Source organism: Necator americanus, chromosome III (genome assembly GCF_031761385.1).
Source record: "Necator americanus strain Aroian chromosome III, whole genome shotgun sequence".
NCBI classification, from domain to species: domain Eukaryota; kingdom Metazoa; phylum Nematoda; class Chromadorea; order Rhabditida; family Ancylostomatidae; genus Necator; species Necator americanus.
In genome coordinates this window covers 13,264,735-13,278,024 of record NC_087373.1, presented here as the reverse complement: position 1 = coordinate 13,278,024, position 13,290 = coordinate 13,264,735, and the positions used below count along the sequence as shown (strand labels likewise).

The 13,290-nt window shown below is 39.3% G+C and overlaps 1 protein-coding gene across 1 annotated transcript; it reads right to left on the bottom strand.

Moving 5' to 3' along the window:
* Positions 1–5,075: 5,075 nt before the first annotated feature.
* On the bottom strand, positions 5,076–13,077 carry RB195_009450 (uncharacterized protein; the record flags this gene model as incomplete). Its single annotated transcript, XM_064190009.1, has 2 exons — positions 5,076–5,215; positions 12,948–13,077. The coding sequence occupies 2 exons, from the start codon at positions 13,075–13,077 to the stop codon at positions 5,076–5,078; spliced, it is 270 nt and encodes an 89-aa protein (XP_064047592.1).
* Between the last annotated feature and the right edge of the window lie 213 nt (positions 13,078–13,290).

The following is a 13,290-nucleotide window of genomic DNA, read 5'->3' as shown; positions in this document are numbered from 1 at the left end:
GATTGTATAGAGGAGATTCGAGCTTGAGCAAATGCCAATTAAAACCTATACACACGTGTCCGATTATCTTCCACCCTCTACACTTGGAAAGAAGTAAACTTCAACGCTTGAATAGTAACGTGAGTAAGTCCTTTACTATATGTTGTTAATAATGAGGAAGTGCTCTTGAGTGCGTACAGAAAAATAACATTAAAAATAAACGATTGTAAAGATCCTTGCGAAGACAATTAGTGGTTTTGTTCTATTTCCTGCGATAGCGGTGAGTCATGCCTATTTATTTTTTGTAATTAAAGAGCAACCGTGGAAAGTTCCAAGGCATTGCTCATTTTTTTGCCATACCCATCAGTATATACTCGAAACACGTCTTCCCAAAAACACTGTAGAAGCACCGATGCAAAAGTTAGCTCCCAGACTTTTAAATATAATCAAATTAGATCAGATCTCCAATTTTTAAATCCCGGTTCTCCCAAAATCCATCCACTCGTATCAGCAACCACGTTAACCGCGAATTGCTGTCGTGGTTTGCACAATTTGATAATCCCCAAGGTGATTAGTTAGCTAGATTAGTTCATGTAGTATTCAATTAAAAGAAAAAATTATTAAGTATTTATTTAGTAAAAAAATGTTTGCCATATGAGGATGCGCCCACGTGTTCACTACAATTCAGAATCGCTTGAGGTTCATAGGGCCTGTGCACAGCTTTACAATACTTTGGGGAGGCGAGCCGATGTGTCAAGCCAGTGTTTTTATCCTCCCAGATAAATCAGGCGTGGACCCCGGGGATGAAAGGCTTGGTTGGCACTACGGAGGATTTGAGCCTCCGATCGATCATGTTGCCACAGGAGCTGCTCTTACCGACTGCTCTACAATGTCCTTCCGTTCATTCATCCAATCAGTAATTAAGTGAAAGAACTAAAACGGCATCGTCACGGCTTATTCCATAAAATTGGTATTCCCGAAAGCGGTTACTTGTCCCATTTCTTTTAAGCTGCTCGGGAATAATCTCCAACTCTTCTTCTCTTGAAAGCACGGGATTTGTGCATCCTATTTGTGCCTACGAGGTTTCAGGGAATCTTTACTCGTGGTTTGACGTACTACTCGGAAATAGTTTGTTTACCGATTAAGCTCATCCACTGAGCTATAGAACGTTGCGGCAGTTAGAGAATCTTTCCAAAAATGAACTCGATATCAATTTACTTATGAAGAGAGTCTAATTGACTGTGATTATGCTGGTGCAGGAATACTCATTGAATGTCCAGAGGAAGTGGAAAAGCGGTAGCAGTACTGTTTCAATCCTGTTGTACACATTTTCGAAAAATTCGGCTTCAAACATGTGTTAGAAGATAGCTAAGCTGCTAATATTCATACCACATATTGTATAATTCATACCTCATACTTCGTAATTCAAATTCTTATAACCTTCCCTCCGTCCTCTCATTCTTTCTTAGATATCCACTCATTTAGCAACTAAACATTAAACATAGTGCGTGAAATTGAAAAGTAGATTCGAATAAAATCAATGAACGGATTTGATTAAAAATGAAATTACATATATAATGAACAATAAGTACGATAATTAAAAATGGATAAAAATAAGTTTACAGCACTTATGAGCGATTTGATGGCGATATTTGTGATGAACACTGACCCTGATCGAAATGAGTGACTTGTGCTAATTTTGGTGGATGAACATTGAAAACGTTGAAGTGGCCATTTACATACAAAAAAAAGTGCAAAAAAGCATGGAAGGCAAATGAGGGAGCGTTTTTTTAGAAGGTTTTCGGTGCAGGATAATTAAATTAGCACTCTCGGAGGACTCCTGGTGTTTTTGTAAGCTAGTTAAGAAATGTTAGGAAGTTCTGAAAATTCTAACTTTTTCTTAAAGGCATCACCCCACGAATCTGAGGTGGTACGGATGTTAGGTGGAGTATTGGCATACGGGATCGCAGATTATGGAGAGGTAGGCGATTCCGTCCATTTCTTCCTAATTGCCGTAAAAAACGGCCCGGAAGATGCGGCGCCGCACAGGGCTGGCGCGCTCCAATCGAACTCGTTGTAGAAAATAGTGCTCCGGAACGCTCGAAGCCGTACCTTCCGGGCCTTTTTCCACGGAAATTAGAAAGAAATGGACGGAATCGCTTCCTTTTCCATAATCTACTATCCCGTATACGAATACTCCACTTGAAATCCGTACCACCTCAGATTCGTGGAGTTTAATTAACTTTACCTCAACGTTTGAGAGAACGAAAAAAAACTGTAAAAACGATTGAACGAAATTGCAGTAGAAAAAATACCCTGCTATAATATAATTCAAGCTGAATAAGTTTTAATAAGGTATGAACTGAGCTACTGGACTTTGTTCACAGTCCACACACACACACACACACACACACACACACACACACACACACACACACACACACACACACACACACACACACACACACACACACACACACACACACACACCCCACACCCCCCCACACACCCCCCCCACACACACCCCACACACACACACACACCCCCCACCCACACACCCACCCCCCACACACACACACCCCCCACACACCCCCCCCCCCCCCCCACACACCCCCCCCCCCCACACCCCCCCCCCCCCCCCCCCCCCCCCACACACACATTTTGACCAGCAACCAAAAATTGGAACATTCGCACTTATCCCCTTTGCGCGACTATTGACTTGTGCGATGAAAAAATCCATTGCAATATTTTGATAGAGAATGAAGGAATACATTTACGGGCAAATTTTTGCCGCTGTAGATGCCCTGGTTCTCTTTAAAGATACTTGAGAAAAATCCATAAATAGGAGAGTTTTACTATTTTTCTCAGCTGAACTCTAAAAAAGATAAAGGAGGTAGAATCACTAAATCCCACTCAGATATAAACACAAACGATTCAAAATCTTCAGAAAGGTTCATTTTAATATTTAGGTGGTTACGTGCATTTGCAACGATTTATTTTTGAATTCATTGGCTTAACGACGTTTACTACTTCTTTTATACTGTATTTTTATATTTGTTCAAGAATTCAATGGTTTGTACTCGTATCGGCAGCTGATTGTACACATCAGATGCGATTTTTCACGCTTCCAGCCAGTGACGTGACCCAACGTCATTAGACGTAGGTTAGAGCAGTAGAGTACATAAGGTCAAGAACAAAATGCTAAGTCGTTCGTCATCAAAGCTGGCTCAACGAAGACAGTAGTTCTGGAACCAGAAGTATGAGGAATATTATCTTCTTAAAATTTCCTGGATTTTGCACGCTCATTTTTACTGAGATATTTTCACTGGACAAGTTTCCACTTTCCTCACTTAGTCGAATATTACACCGTTTTACCTGAAATATGAATAACAAAATTAACATAATTGTTGAATTTGATGTCTTGCTACCCCTCTTGCCATCACAGCTGCTTTTTTTTACCCTTCTTTTCTTGACCTGTTGAAAAACGTCGGTGGCCCCTACTGGAACCATTCGAGCAAGATATTGGAAGACCGGCTCATTTTTATAACTCTTTCAAAAATGTAAATTCAGCAAAATTTCATAAAATTCATTTTATTATTTTGTTTTTTTGTAATAATAACTTGTCTGGATCAACTTAAGAAAACAAACTTCTCCTCAATGTTATTTCTGCATTCATCCAGTCATCCGCCGCTTCTGTAGAGTTCTTCTGTGCGGTGGTTCAATCCTTTTGATTCTTTTAAGTACTATCCAAATCATATTAAACTGCACTGGTTATTTTTTCAAAAAAAGGAACTACTGGAATAATAAAGTTGCTTGGAGTCTGTCTCTCCTCTAAGAGCACTTCTTCGAATTCGAGGATATCTCTACAAATTCGAGAAGTTGGATCTTCGGAAGAAGTACGAAATTTCCCTCTACGTACAGGAAAGTCATGAAATGAAGTTCAGCCGTGTCTATGGTACCACTGGTCTTAAAGATGGGATGAGAAATTGAAGCAAATATGAACGTTTTTTGCAAACAGTTACTACCAATTTAATATGAAAAGAAACAATGAGAAGAGAGGTAGGTGAGGATATTTCACTGCTGTACAGTCAACCGAAAACAGCGATGGTTCAGTCTCTCTGCACTACTGCTTTGCTCTTTACAAGATCTGAAACTACTCGCCACTTGTTTGCTCTACAACAGAAATGTTTTGTTAACGTACACTACCATTTTCTCCCTCACAAATCCGAATTCTTCTTACTGGGATCGTTATAGAGGAATTCGAGAAGGTATGCGAATAATGTTTTCCTCACCTCTAATTTATTTTTTATTTTTTTAATGATGGTGTGCCATCTAGGCATTTCTGAGGTCTGTTCGGAATAGTTCATAAGAATTTCCTTTAAAGATAATATTTCTTGAAAGCCCTTCAATCACGGTCGGCAGGTGAAATCCCGATACAACACCTGCGAGCCAATGACGAATTACCGTAATTTTGCTTCTTTTCTCTGGCCGTAATGGAAAAATTTGTTGCTATCAATAGAGATGTCGAGAGTAAGTATATAATAATAAACAGTAAGGAATGTGTTCTATTTTTGTAGGGAATAAAATAAATAATATATTATAATAATTATATTGACGACTGTGGCGCAGTGGCTAAGAGGTCCGGTCGTCACTGCTCGATCGATCAATAGTTTAAAACCGCCCTAGAGCCAATCAAGCCTTCAATCCCTACAGAGTACCCATAAATTGGTACCAGAACTGTCTGTAAAGGACCAAAAAACGTTTATTTAATTCATCGGCTCGACGTGCGAGTCATTTGTCTAAGCAAAAAAACGTTCATAAAATATCAGCGATGTCGAATTGGAGTCAAGCGAGTTGGCGCATCCTTAGCGATTTTATTGACCTTAGTTTTCACCAGACACCTTGCTGTTTGATAATTGTGTTTTATTTTTAAAGGGAATATTTATACTTTCTACGCGGATTCGGAACACAAACAACAAGATCTTCATTCTAAATGAGATATGGCTAGACCACCAGCTGCTGAGCGTCCCAACGTATCATTCATATAACTCGTTTATATAGTGTGTGCGTGTGTGCGTATGTGTGTTAATCGAGAATCATTGCTCGAGTGCTGACGATCGCAAGCTGTCCAGATCCATTCGATCGCTGCTTCGCTTCCCGAATCGTATGTAGTCGTAAGATGCCTTTTTTGCCGGTCCTGATCTTCCAAATCGCACGAAATCATAATTGCGTTTTGCTGAAAAGAGAGATATTAAGGAGAAAACATTTTAACGAACTCGAAAAAATCCTTTAGTTGAGTGATGGATTGAAAAACTTTCTAATGCACTCGGTTGAATGTCCTTCCTCCAACCATACAAGCATGAAAGGTCCCATCATAATTTGTGTGCTTCCCCATCTATAAATTCGAGTTTCAGATGTTTTGCGCTACGATTATAAGACGACGGCTGCAGCAAAAATGAAATGAAAGTGTTTTATCTGGGATATGCTGTCAATTCTGCGAAAATCCTCTGTCATTTTTGGGAAATCCTTAGATTTGAGTAGCAATATATGAGCTTTTATGTACGTTAAGTAATCTTACACGAATAATTCGAGATCTCTCAGAAAGTTGATTTTTCAAAAGTGAAATAGAACAATTGTTCTATACTATCACATTACGTGCCAGTAACTTCTTTGAAAATCCCTCAACAGAATCGCCCGGAGTAATTTCATGAAATCCTTGCCACTAATCAAAGCATGCAGTGTCGTAATAATGCGGTTAAGACCGCTAATGAAGAATGTAATGACGCTAGAAGGGGAGGAATCACCTGGACTGCATTCGTACCTCGTATAGGCCACACACCTTCACATTACGCGATGTCACGTTAAAGGCAGCATACCATGAATCTGAGGTGGTGAGGGAATCCACTCATCTTTCCTCATCTGCCCCTAATCGCCGTAAAAGACGGGGTGAGAACCGTTTCAGTTCCTACGAGGTACATTAGAACGCTTCTCTATGCACACGTTCCTGTCCCCTTAGCAGAATACTCATCGGTTTCACTTGAATTGGTTGGTGAGAAGACAACAGTGATCTTCGACCGATCGCACGCGGATGCGGCGCGTGCACAAGACTGGCGCGTTGCAATTGGAATCGTCCTAGAAAAAACGTCTTCTTCCATGGCATTTCTTACGACGATCAGGGAGAGATGAGCGAAACCACCCCTGATCCCGCAATCTACAACCCTAACTCTAGATTTTGTCGCGGATTCCTTCTCCAAGTCAGATTTGTGGTTGAAGTTAATGGATAAATTGTCTGGCGTAGATCAATCCGCTTGGGATGCGCACCACGTTCACTTCAATTCGGAATCTTTTCGAGATTAAGGACGAGTGTCCAACCTATTCAATGACTTGCGGTGGCTAGCCGATGTGTCAAGTCAGTGTTTCTATCCTCCCTGACAAGTCTGGTACCAATTCATCGACCCCGAAAGGATGAAGGGCTGGGTGAGCACTAGGGCGGATTCGAACCTCGATCGTGGCAGGTAGCGGAACCTCTGACCGCTACACTACACCCGCCCTTCGATTCGTGGTATGCTAGCTTTAACTAGCCAGTAATTCACTGAGTAAAGAAATCCCTTATTTCTCGTAGTTCCGATGCCGCTCATCGCCCTAACATTACTCAAGCATATTTGCAGGATGATGTGACCCTCCTGGGTGTACTCAGACTCAACATCAACAGCAAATTCATTAGACTTAGCCGGTACTGTAGCGGTGAAAAAGGGTGTAATTTAGGGTATTCTGTGCTTGATCTGCGATGGAAATTATCTTGTGGAAGCTGGCAGCAGTCTGGAGCAGAGAACAGTAAAAGACCAGAAAATGCATCACTGGAAACCATCTGATGGAAACTTTTCAACACCATCAGGAAGATTTAGATATGAAGTGCACAACGGAAATGCTTAGACGTGAAATCTGCCAAATTAGCAGCGAATACTAACACATCCATCAAGGCTAACATTGGAGACACTTCGGATACTTGAAAGAATTTTTTGATGGATAGTAGAAATGAAGGTCCAATGAAAACGAGTTCTTGAAGTCGAAACTGCTTTGTGAATCAGAAACTGCTCACTCGTTTATGCATAAGCAATAGCGTTTTTTCCATGAAATCAAAGTCGCACACAGAAAAAGAGTTTAGCGTTGTGTAACGCGTAATTTGTAGGAGCATTCCTTTCTTTAGAGGATAGTGCTTTTGGCTGCTTATCATGATTTAATTTTGTTAAATTTTTGAATCAATATTATATTTTCATTTGTGATCCAACACATTAATACTCCCGTTCCTTCCTATGCATCGGCAGTGGAGCATGTAAGAATTCCCAAATCCAGTGGTACGGTACATAAGCGTAGCTTTTTAATCCTGTTTCTTGTACAGATATAGAGAAGCTAGACTGCGATGCTGTGACGTTTGACGGGTTTAAGGGATAAGAAAGGAAAGCAAGTTTAAAGGATAAGGGAAGAAGTTGTTGACGTTGATTACGTCCCTTAGGGATACGTCAGTGGCTTTTGACTTCAACTCAAAATCGTTTAAGCCCGCCTGGAGCTCATAACATGACGTTTGAGGGTATAGTCAGTGCTCAAAGACAAGTCTGGTTCAAATTTTCCTCTTCCGGTTACAATAAAATGCTCAAAGGCAAGTCTGGTTCAAATTTTCCTCTTCCGGTTACAATAAAATACTCCAAGGCCGGGCTATCGGTCGGTCCAGGCGGTCCAAACGCTCTGGACCTCTTCACATTCGTCTCGAAAAGATTTGAAATGCAATGAAGCACACAGCACCTAATAAACTTTGAACTGGTAAACCTATGGAGATTCCTTCTGTAGTTGAAGGCAGTGCTCTGTCATCAGACTTTTTGTACCCACCACACCACCTTCAGGAAGGCGAGAAGTGGATACAACCTACGAACCCCGAGGACCCGCCATATGAAAACATTCTTTAGACATCCATCATTATTAATAGTCCACATTTTAGCCCTCGTAAGATCCCGGGGAATCAAAGCCATAAATGCATCATTTTCTGACACGCCTTATCACGAAGCAGAAAATGTTTGTGAAAAATTAGTTTCGTTTTGTGAAGTAGGTTCTTCAAAAACATTTCCCGAAAATCTTCCTTTTCCTGAAAAAAAAACGTTATAATGTTACCCCTAACAGGAGGCGAAGGATTTTGAGAGGGCAGTTGTGGAAATGTTTTGTATCCAAGAATTTTGATCTACCTTTTACGGTAAGAGAAGGAACGTATTGGCATTTTATGAAAGGAGCGTTCACTTTTAATCAACTACGGTCCGCTGAGAAGCTGCAGCATGGAAAGTGAAGAACACACGTCTACCACAATATCTGTTCTTTTTTTCAATAAATTTATTGGCTATATTAAAGTTCTCTATAATTGTTTTTTTCTATAGTGGAGAAATATTGCGGTGGTGTGCGATTTTTGAAGCTGTGCCCTATTCTTCTTCCGAAACCAAAAGCCAAAAAGTGAATGCAAATATTTTGTTCCGTGTAACTGTATACCAGTAAGATGAAAAAACTAATGGCTACAAACAAATCAAGCATTTTTTGAAATTTTTCTCGCATAATCTAATGAATTTCCCGGATTGGAACTTTAATAATGGCAACATCTACCTGGAAGGAATGTATTTGTTTTTTTTTTCGTTCGTGGGAGTTATTATCCCTTAAAGGAGACTACGGAAGAAACCAAGTGGGGGATAAATTATGTTCTTTAAACTTTTACACTTTTAAACTTTAAATTTCAAGATTTTAGGATGAATTTCAGGAATTTAGTGTGTACGTTTTTGAAATTTAGTCTCAATTTAGTATTTTCAGTTAGTTATTAGTTATATTTAGCATTTTTTTATTAAATTTAGTTAGTTTAGTCGCTGGATATGCCACATTATATATATCATATCTTCATAAGAAAAATGCACGTGATGGAATACAACTAATTCTGTTGAAAAAAATTGTTATATGTGAATTGTCTTTCTATGGATTTCAGTTTCCGCTTCTTTTTTTCGATTCATAGTGCCCAAAATTTTTGAAGAGGATAACAAGGCACCTAGATAATAACTTCTTTTCATTGAATGCAGTTAAATGAAAGGGTAAGGTATTCGATTGGTGAGCAAGCAATGACATTTTTTTTTTTTTGAAAATCTTAACTCTTTAACAACTTTTAACGCAGAAAAACAGTTTGGATTTATGTATTACGCTATTATAAAGAGCATTTCCTTTTTTTTGTGAAGAAAAGGTTTTCAATTATTCATGCCGATTTGATTTTTGTTAATTTTTAGACCAATGGATAGGATGCAGAGTGAAAATAAAACCAAATCCTCGAAATGGCGGGTATATGAGAACTCGAAGCTCAGAAGTGGGCACAAATTGCTGCCCAAACATATCTAAATTAACAAAATATACAAGAGTAGGAATTATGAAAATGAAGTTGCATTAAATAGGAGTACCAAATCCAATTGGCTCTGGAAATTCCTAGAAACCAACACATCTTCACCTATTGCTTTTTATTTTCGCAGAAACCAGACAATCTGTCAAATTTTGCACGTTTTTGTGGGGAAATTATTGTTTGAGTAAGGTTTTTAGGGAGCTAATGAACCGGTTTAATGAATCCTTCTCGATAGACTTTGCATAGGTTTTTTGCTGATTGCTTGAGTCGCGTTAGCGCCGGCGGGATCATGGTGACAGAGAAACATTGGGTCGGAGGCGTTTTTTTCCACTTCTAGTTCCATCATTTTTGTAAAAATTTTGTTTATTTTCTTCGGAGTGCCATAGGAAGGGAGCGCATTTTAGGGTGCTCAATCCAAACATAATGTACCACTTTCAATATAAAGCTTTGTCGCATTAGTGTCAGATCGTCTACGGAGAAAAAATCGAGAGGACTCATACACTTGATGTTTTAGAACTACCATTTTTTTCTGAACCTATACAAGCGTAAAATCCTCGAAAAGCTGCTACGAACCACTCTCCCTCATTCTGGCGCTCCACTATTCATTTGCACATCATCGAACAAAAGATATTTGTCAGAAATTGAGTTACTAAGGATACCACCATAAAGACATGTTTGCTCTTAGAAACAGTAGAAAAAAAGCAAAAGCAATAAGTTAAGAAAAAAATGAGAGGTTCAGTTAAGAAAAAGAAGAAAAGAATCATCCCATCAGATGAAATCAGAACTTTAACCTATGCGTGTACATATTTATTGCGTTTAGTGATGAGGTGGACGTAGAGCAGTCGGTAAGAGATGGGGCCAAGATTGCACAATCAATGGCTCGAAACCTTCCCAGTGTTAACCAAGCATTTCTTTCCTCCGAAGTCGATAAAATGGTATCAGAATTGTTTGGAGGGTCAGAAACAATGATCTGACACATCGGCTAACCTCCCACAGTTATTGCGTAGGCGAATGCGTGTTCATACACCTCAACGATCCCGAAGATCAGTGAAATTCTGTGGCGCATCCCAAGCGGATTGATACGCGAACGCGTTTCTATTATATCTGTCATATAGTCCACGAAACAAACGTCTTTACTTAGTTCCGCACCTTTTCTGGATCTTAAATCACTCTTTCACCCCTCTGCATGATTTTTAGAAAAATCTACTAGAGTACTGTATTTTTTTCGCTACTTTCTTGTGATTGAGTGAAAATTTCAATGATTTGTAGGTCCCAAACATTTAATCTCTAGCCGTCAAGAAATCATTTTGGGTGCTGAAAAGTCCTCTTCTATGCACCTTCAAAAGTGAATTGTTGAAATCTGTCAGCTGTCATAGCGTTCATTCGGCGACAACTACGGTTCAGCTTGTCTAAAGGACAGAATTTGTCCTCAAATAGGCTCTAAAATGCATCAAATCCCTAAAAGAAAAGCAGAATTTCACTTCTAATCGCTCCTAGAACAATAGAAGTCAATTTCTTATGACTACGGGAACATAATACGGTCCTTTAAGTAGTCTACAAGGGTGGTCTTTTTAAGGGCACTTTTCATGCTACTTAGTGCGTGATCTCATATTTCGATGCTTAATTCTATTCATAATGTTGCATTGCGTCAATTACTGGGTTGAATTTCGGACACATTTACCTGGAAGAGTAAGCACTCGTTTGGCCGAGAAAATTTCGAGAACACAAACTTTTCAGCAAGTGATTTAGTGAGCATCAAGGAGTTGACATGGACATTTATCAGCAGAATAGCAAAGTAGGCGATAGCGTGCGAATCGAAGCAATAGCAGCTCAGTTGAATCACGTCATTTCCTCGTAAGATGAGAGAAATTACTCAGCTGAACGAAAACCTTTATTTTACGTAAATTATACCAAGAACCGAAGGAAAGGATAGAGATTTGAAAGCGTAATGGATAGTTATTTGAGGAAAGAAAACCTCCCTAAAATTTCCATCAGTTCGGTGATAGTTGCACATTGTCAAATTAATTGAGACTTATTAAATTAGCCACGACAAACCTGCCCGACGACAAAACAGACCACCAGCGATTCTGCTGGACAGCACCAACAGTTCGGAACGCATAGCCAGTGCTGTCAACGCAGCCATATTCAACATACGTCTCCCTCGATCACAATTAAGCAATTTTGCGAAACTTAGTTACCCGACTACGTCAACTCTCCTTTCTCATCCTTTCTTCATCATTGTATCATCTTGACTATATAATTAGTCACAAAATCCAACAGGGGCAGGTGTAGTGTAGCGATTAGAGGTTCCGTTACCTGCACGATCGATCGGAAGTTCGGATCCGCCCTAGTGCTCACCAAGCCTTTCATCCCTCCGGGGTCGATAAATTGGTACCAAGCTTGTCTGGGAGGGCAAAAACACCGACTTGACACGTCGGCTAGCCCTCGAAAGTCATTGAATAGGTTAGACATTCGTTCTTAAACTCGAGAGGATTTCGAATTGAAGTGAACGTGGGGGCGGATTGATCTACGCCAGACAATTTATCATTTATCCTTTAAATTAATTGAAGAATTCAGCCAAATTGCTCATTGCTGCTCGTAGAAAAAAACGGCTCCCGAATAATCCTGATGTTTGTTGTATCGCGTGGGAAAGCGTAATTTAGTAGCGAAAAGTCTTGTTGCAAACAAGCAGGTTTTCCCTGAATACCAATCAGATACGTTTGATCCAAGAGGAATTATTGCTGTTAGCCTACAAATTTTTTTCGAATCAATGAGAATTTTGTAACTATGTGAACATGTAAATTATTCTTTTCGAGACCACATCATTACATTTTTAAATAAAAATGTGAAAAAAGAGCTATACGGACCTATCATAGAAAACCAAAGTAATAAGAGATGAATGTTCAAATCTTTAATTTTTCAAGGAAATATTCGGAAATGATATATACCGGAAGATCATCATATCATTTTCATCCATATATTTATTTGTAAGCTACCGTAACTGACTATTGTTGAGGATTTTCACCCAAAATTAGCGTATAAAATATAAAATATGCGTAATTTACTGAATTTTTCTTTCTGTTGGAATTAACGCTAACTCTTAAATCAAGAGATCGTGAGATCTTTCAAAATGCAATCAAGAGCCAATCCTCTTTACGATAATAGGAGAATTTTTTTTAATGGGATTCTTGATTTCATATGGGAATACTGCGAAGAGCGAGCGCCTTAAAGGAATGCGATTCTGTTGTGCTTATCTACAGTTACAGTAAATATATGTTTATTTTACAGAGATATTAGTGAGCGTGGGTAGGTCAAGTGTAAGAATTTGCTGGCTATTTTCGTTGCTTCCAGAAGTAAAGTACGAAGGATAGGGATAAATGATAGAAAATTTTTCCGAGGATTTTTCAGTCCTAGACAAGAAAAATTTTAAGTTTTTTTTTCAAGGACTTTCCAGCTCTAAGTGCAAGGAGTTTTATTTCTTTAATGCTGCCATATTCAAGGAATTTTATAATTTTCACTTGCGGAAGTGATTGCAGTAGGGTTTCGAAGAACAACTAACGTTTATACTCCATTCGCAACACTTCGTCTATAGTTGGCTGACAGTCATACGTGGTGCAAGGTTGCAAATAACATCCACACATGTCCACCACAATGACGACGAGCAGTAGAAGAACACTGGTTGAATGCATTGGGCGAGCGAGGAAGCGGTGTGAAGGAGTTAGCCGGACCAGGATATGCTTTTATAGGCTTAAGCCACGCCTAGTTTGACGCAGGGGCGGCGACTGAAGAAGATGTCGTTATAGCAGAAAGAAGGAGAAGCATCGACTAACAACTCGGGAAATAATATACGAAAAATTCCTAAATTCCTTTTAAGTGATTAAATAGGATCTAAGGGAAAAAGC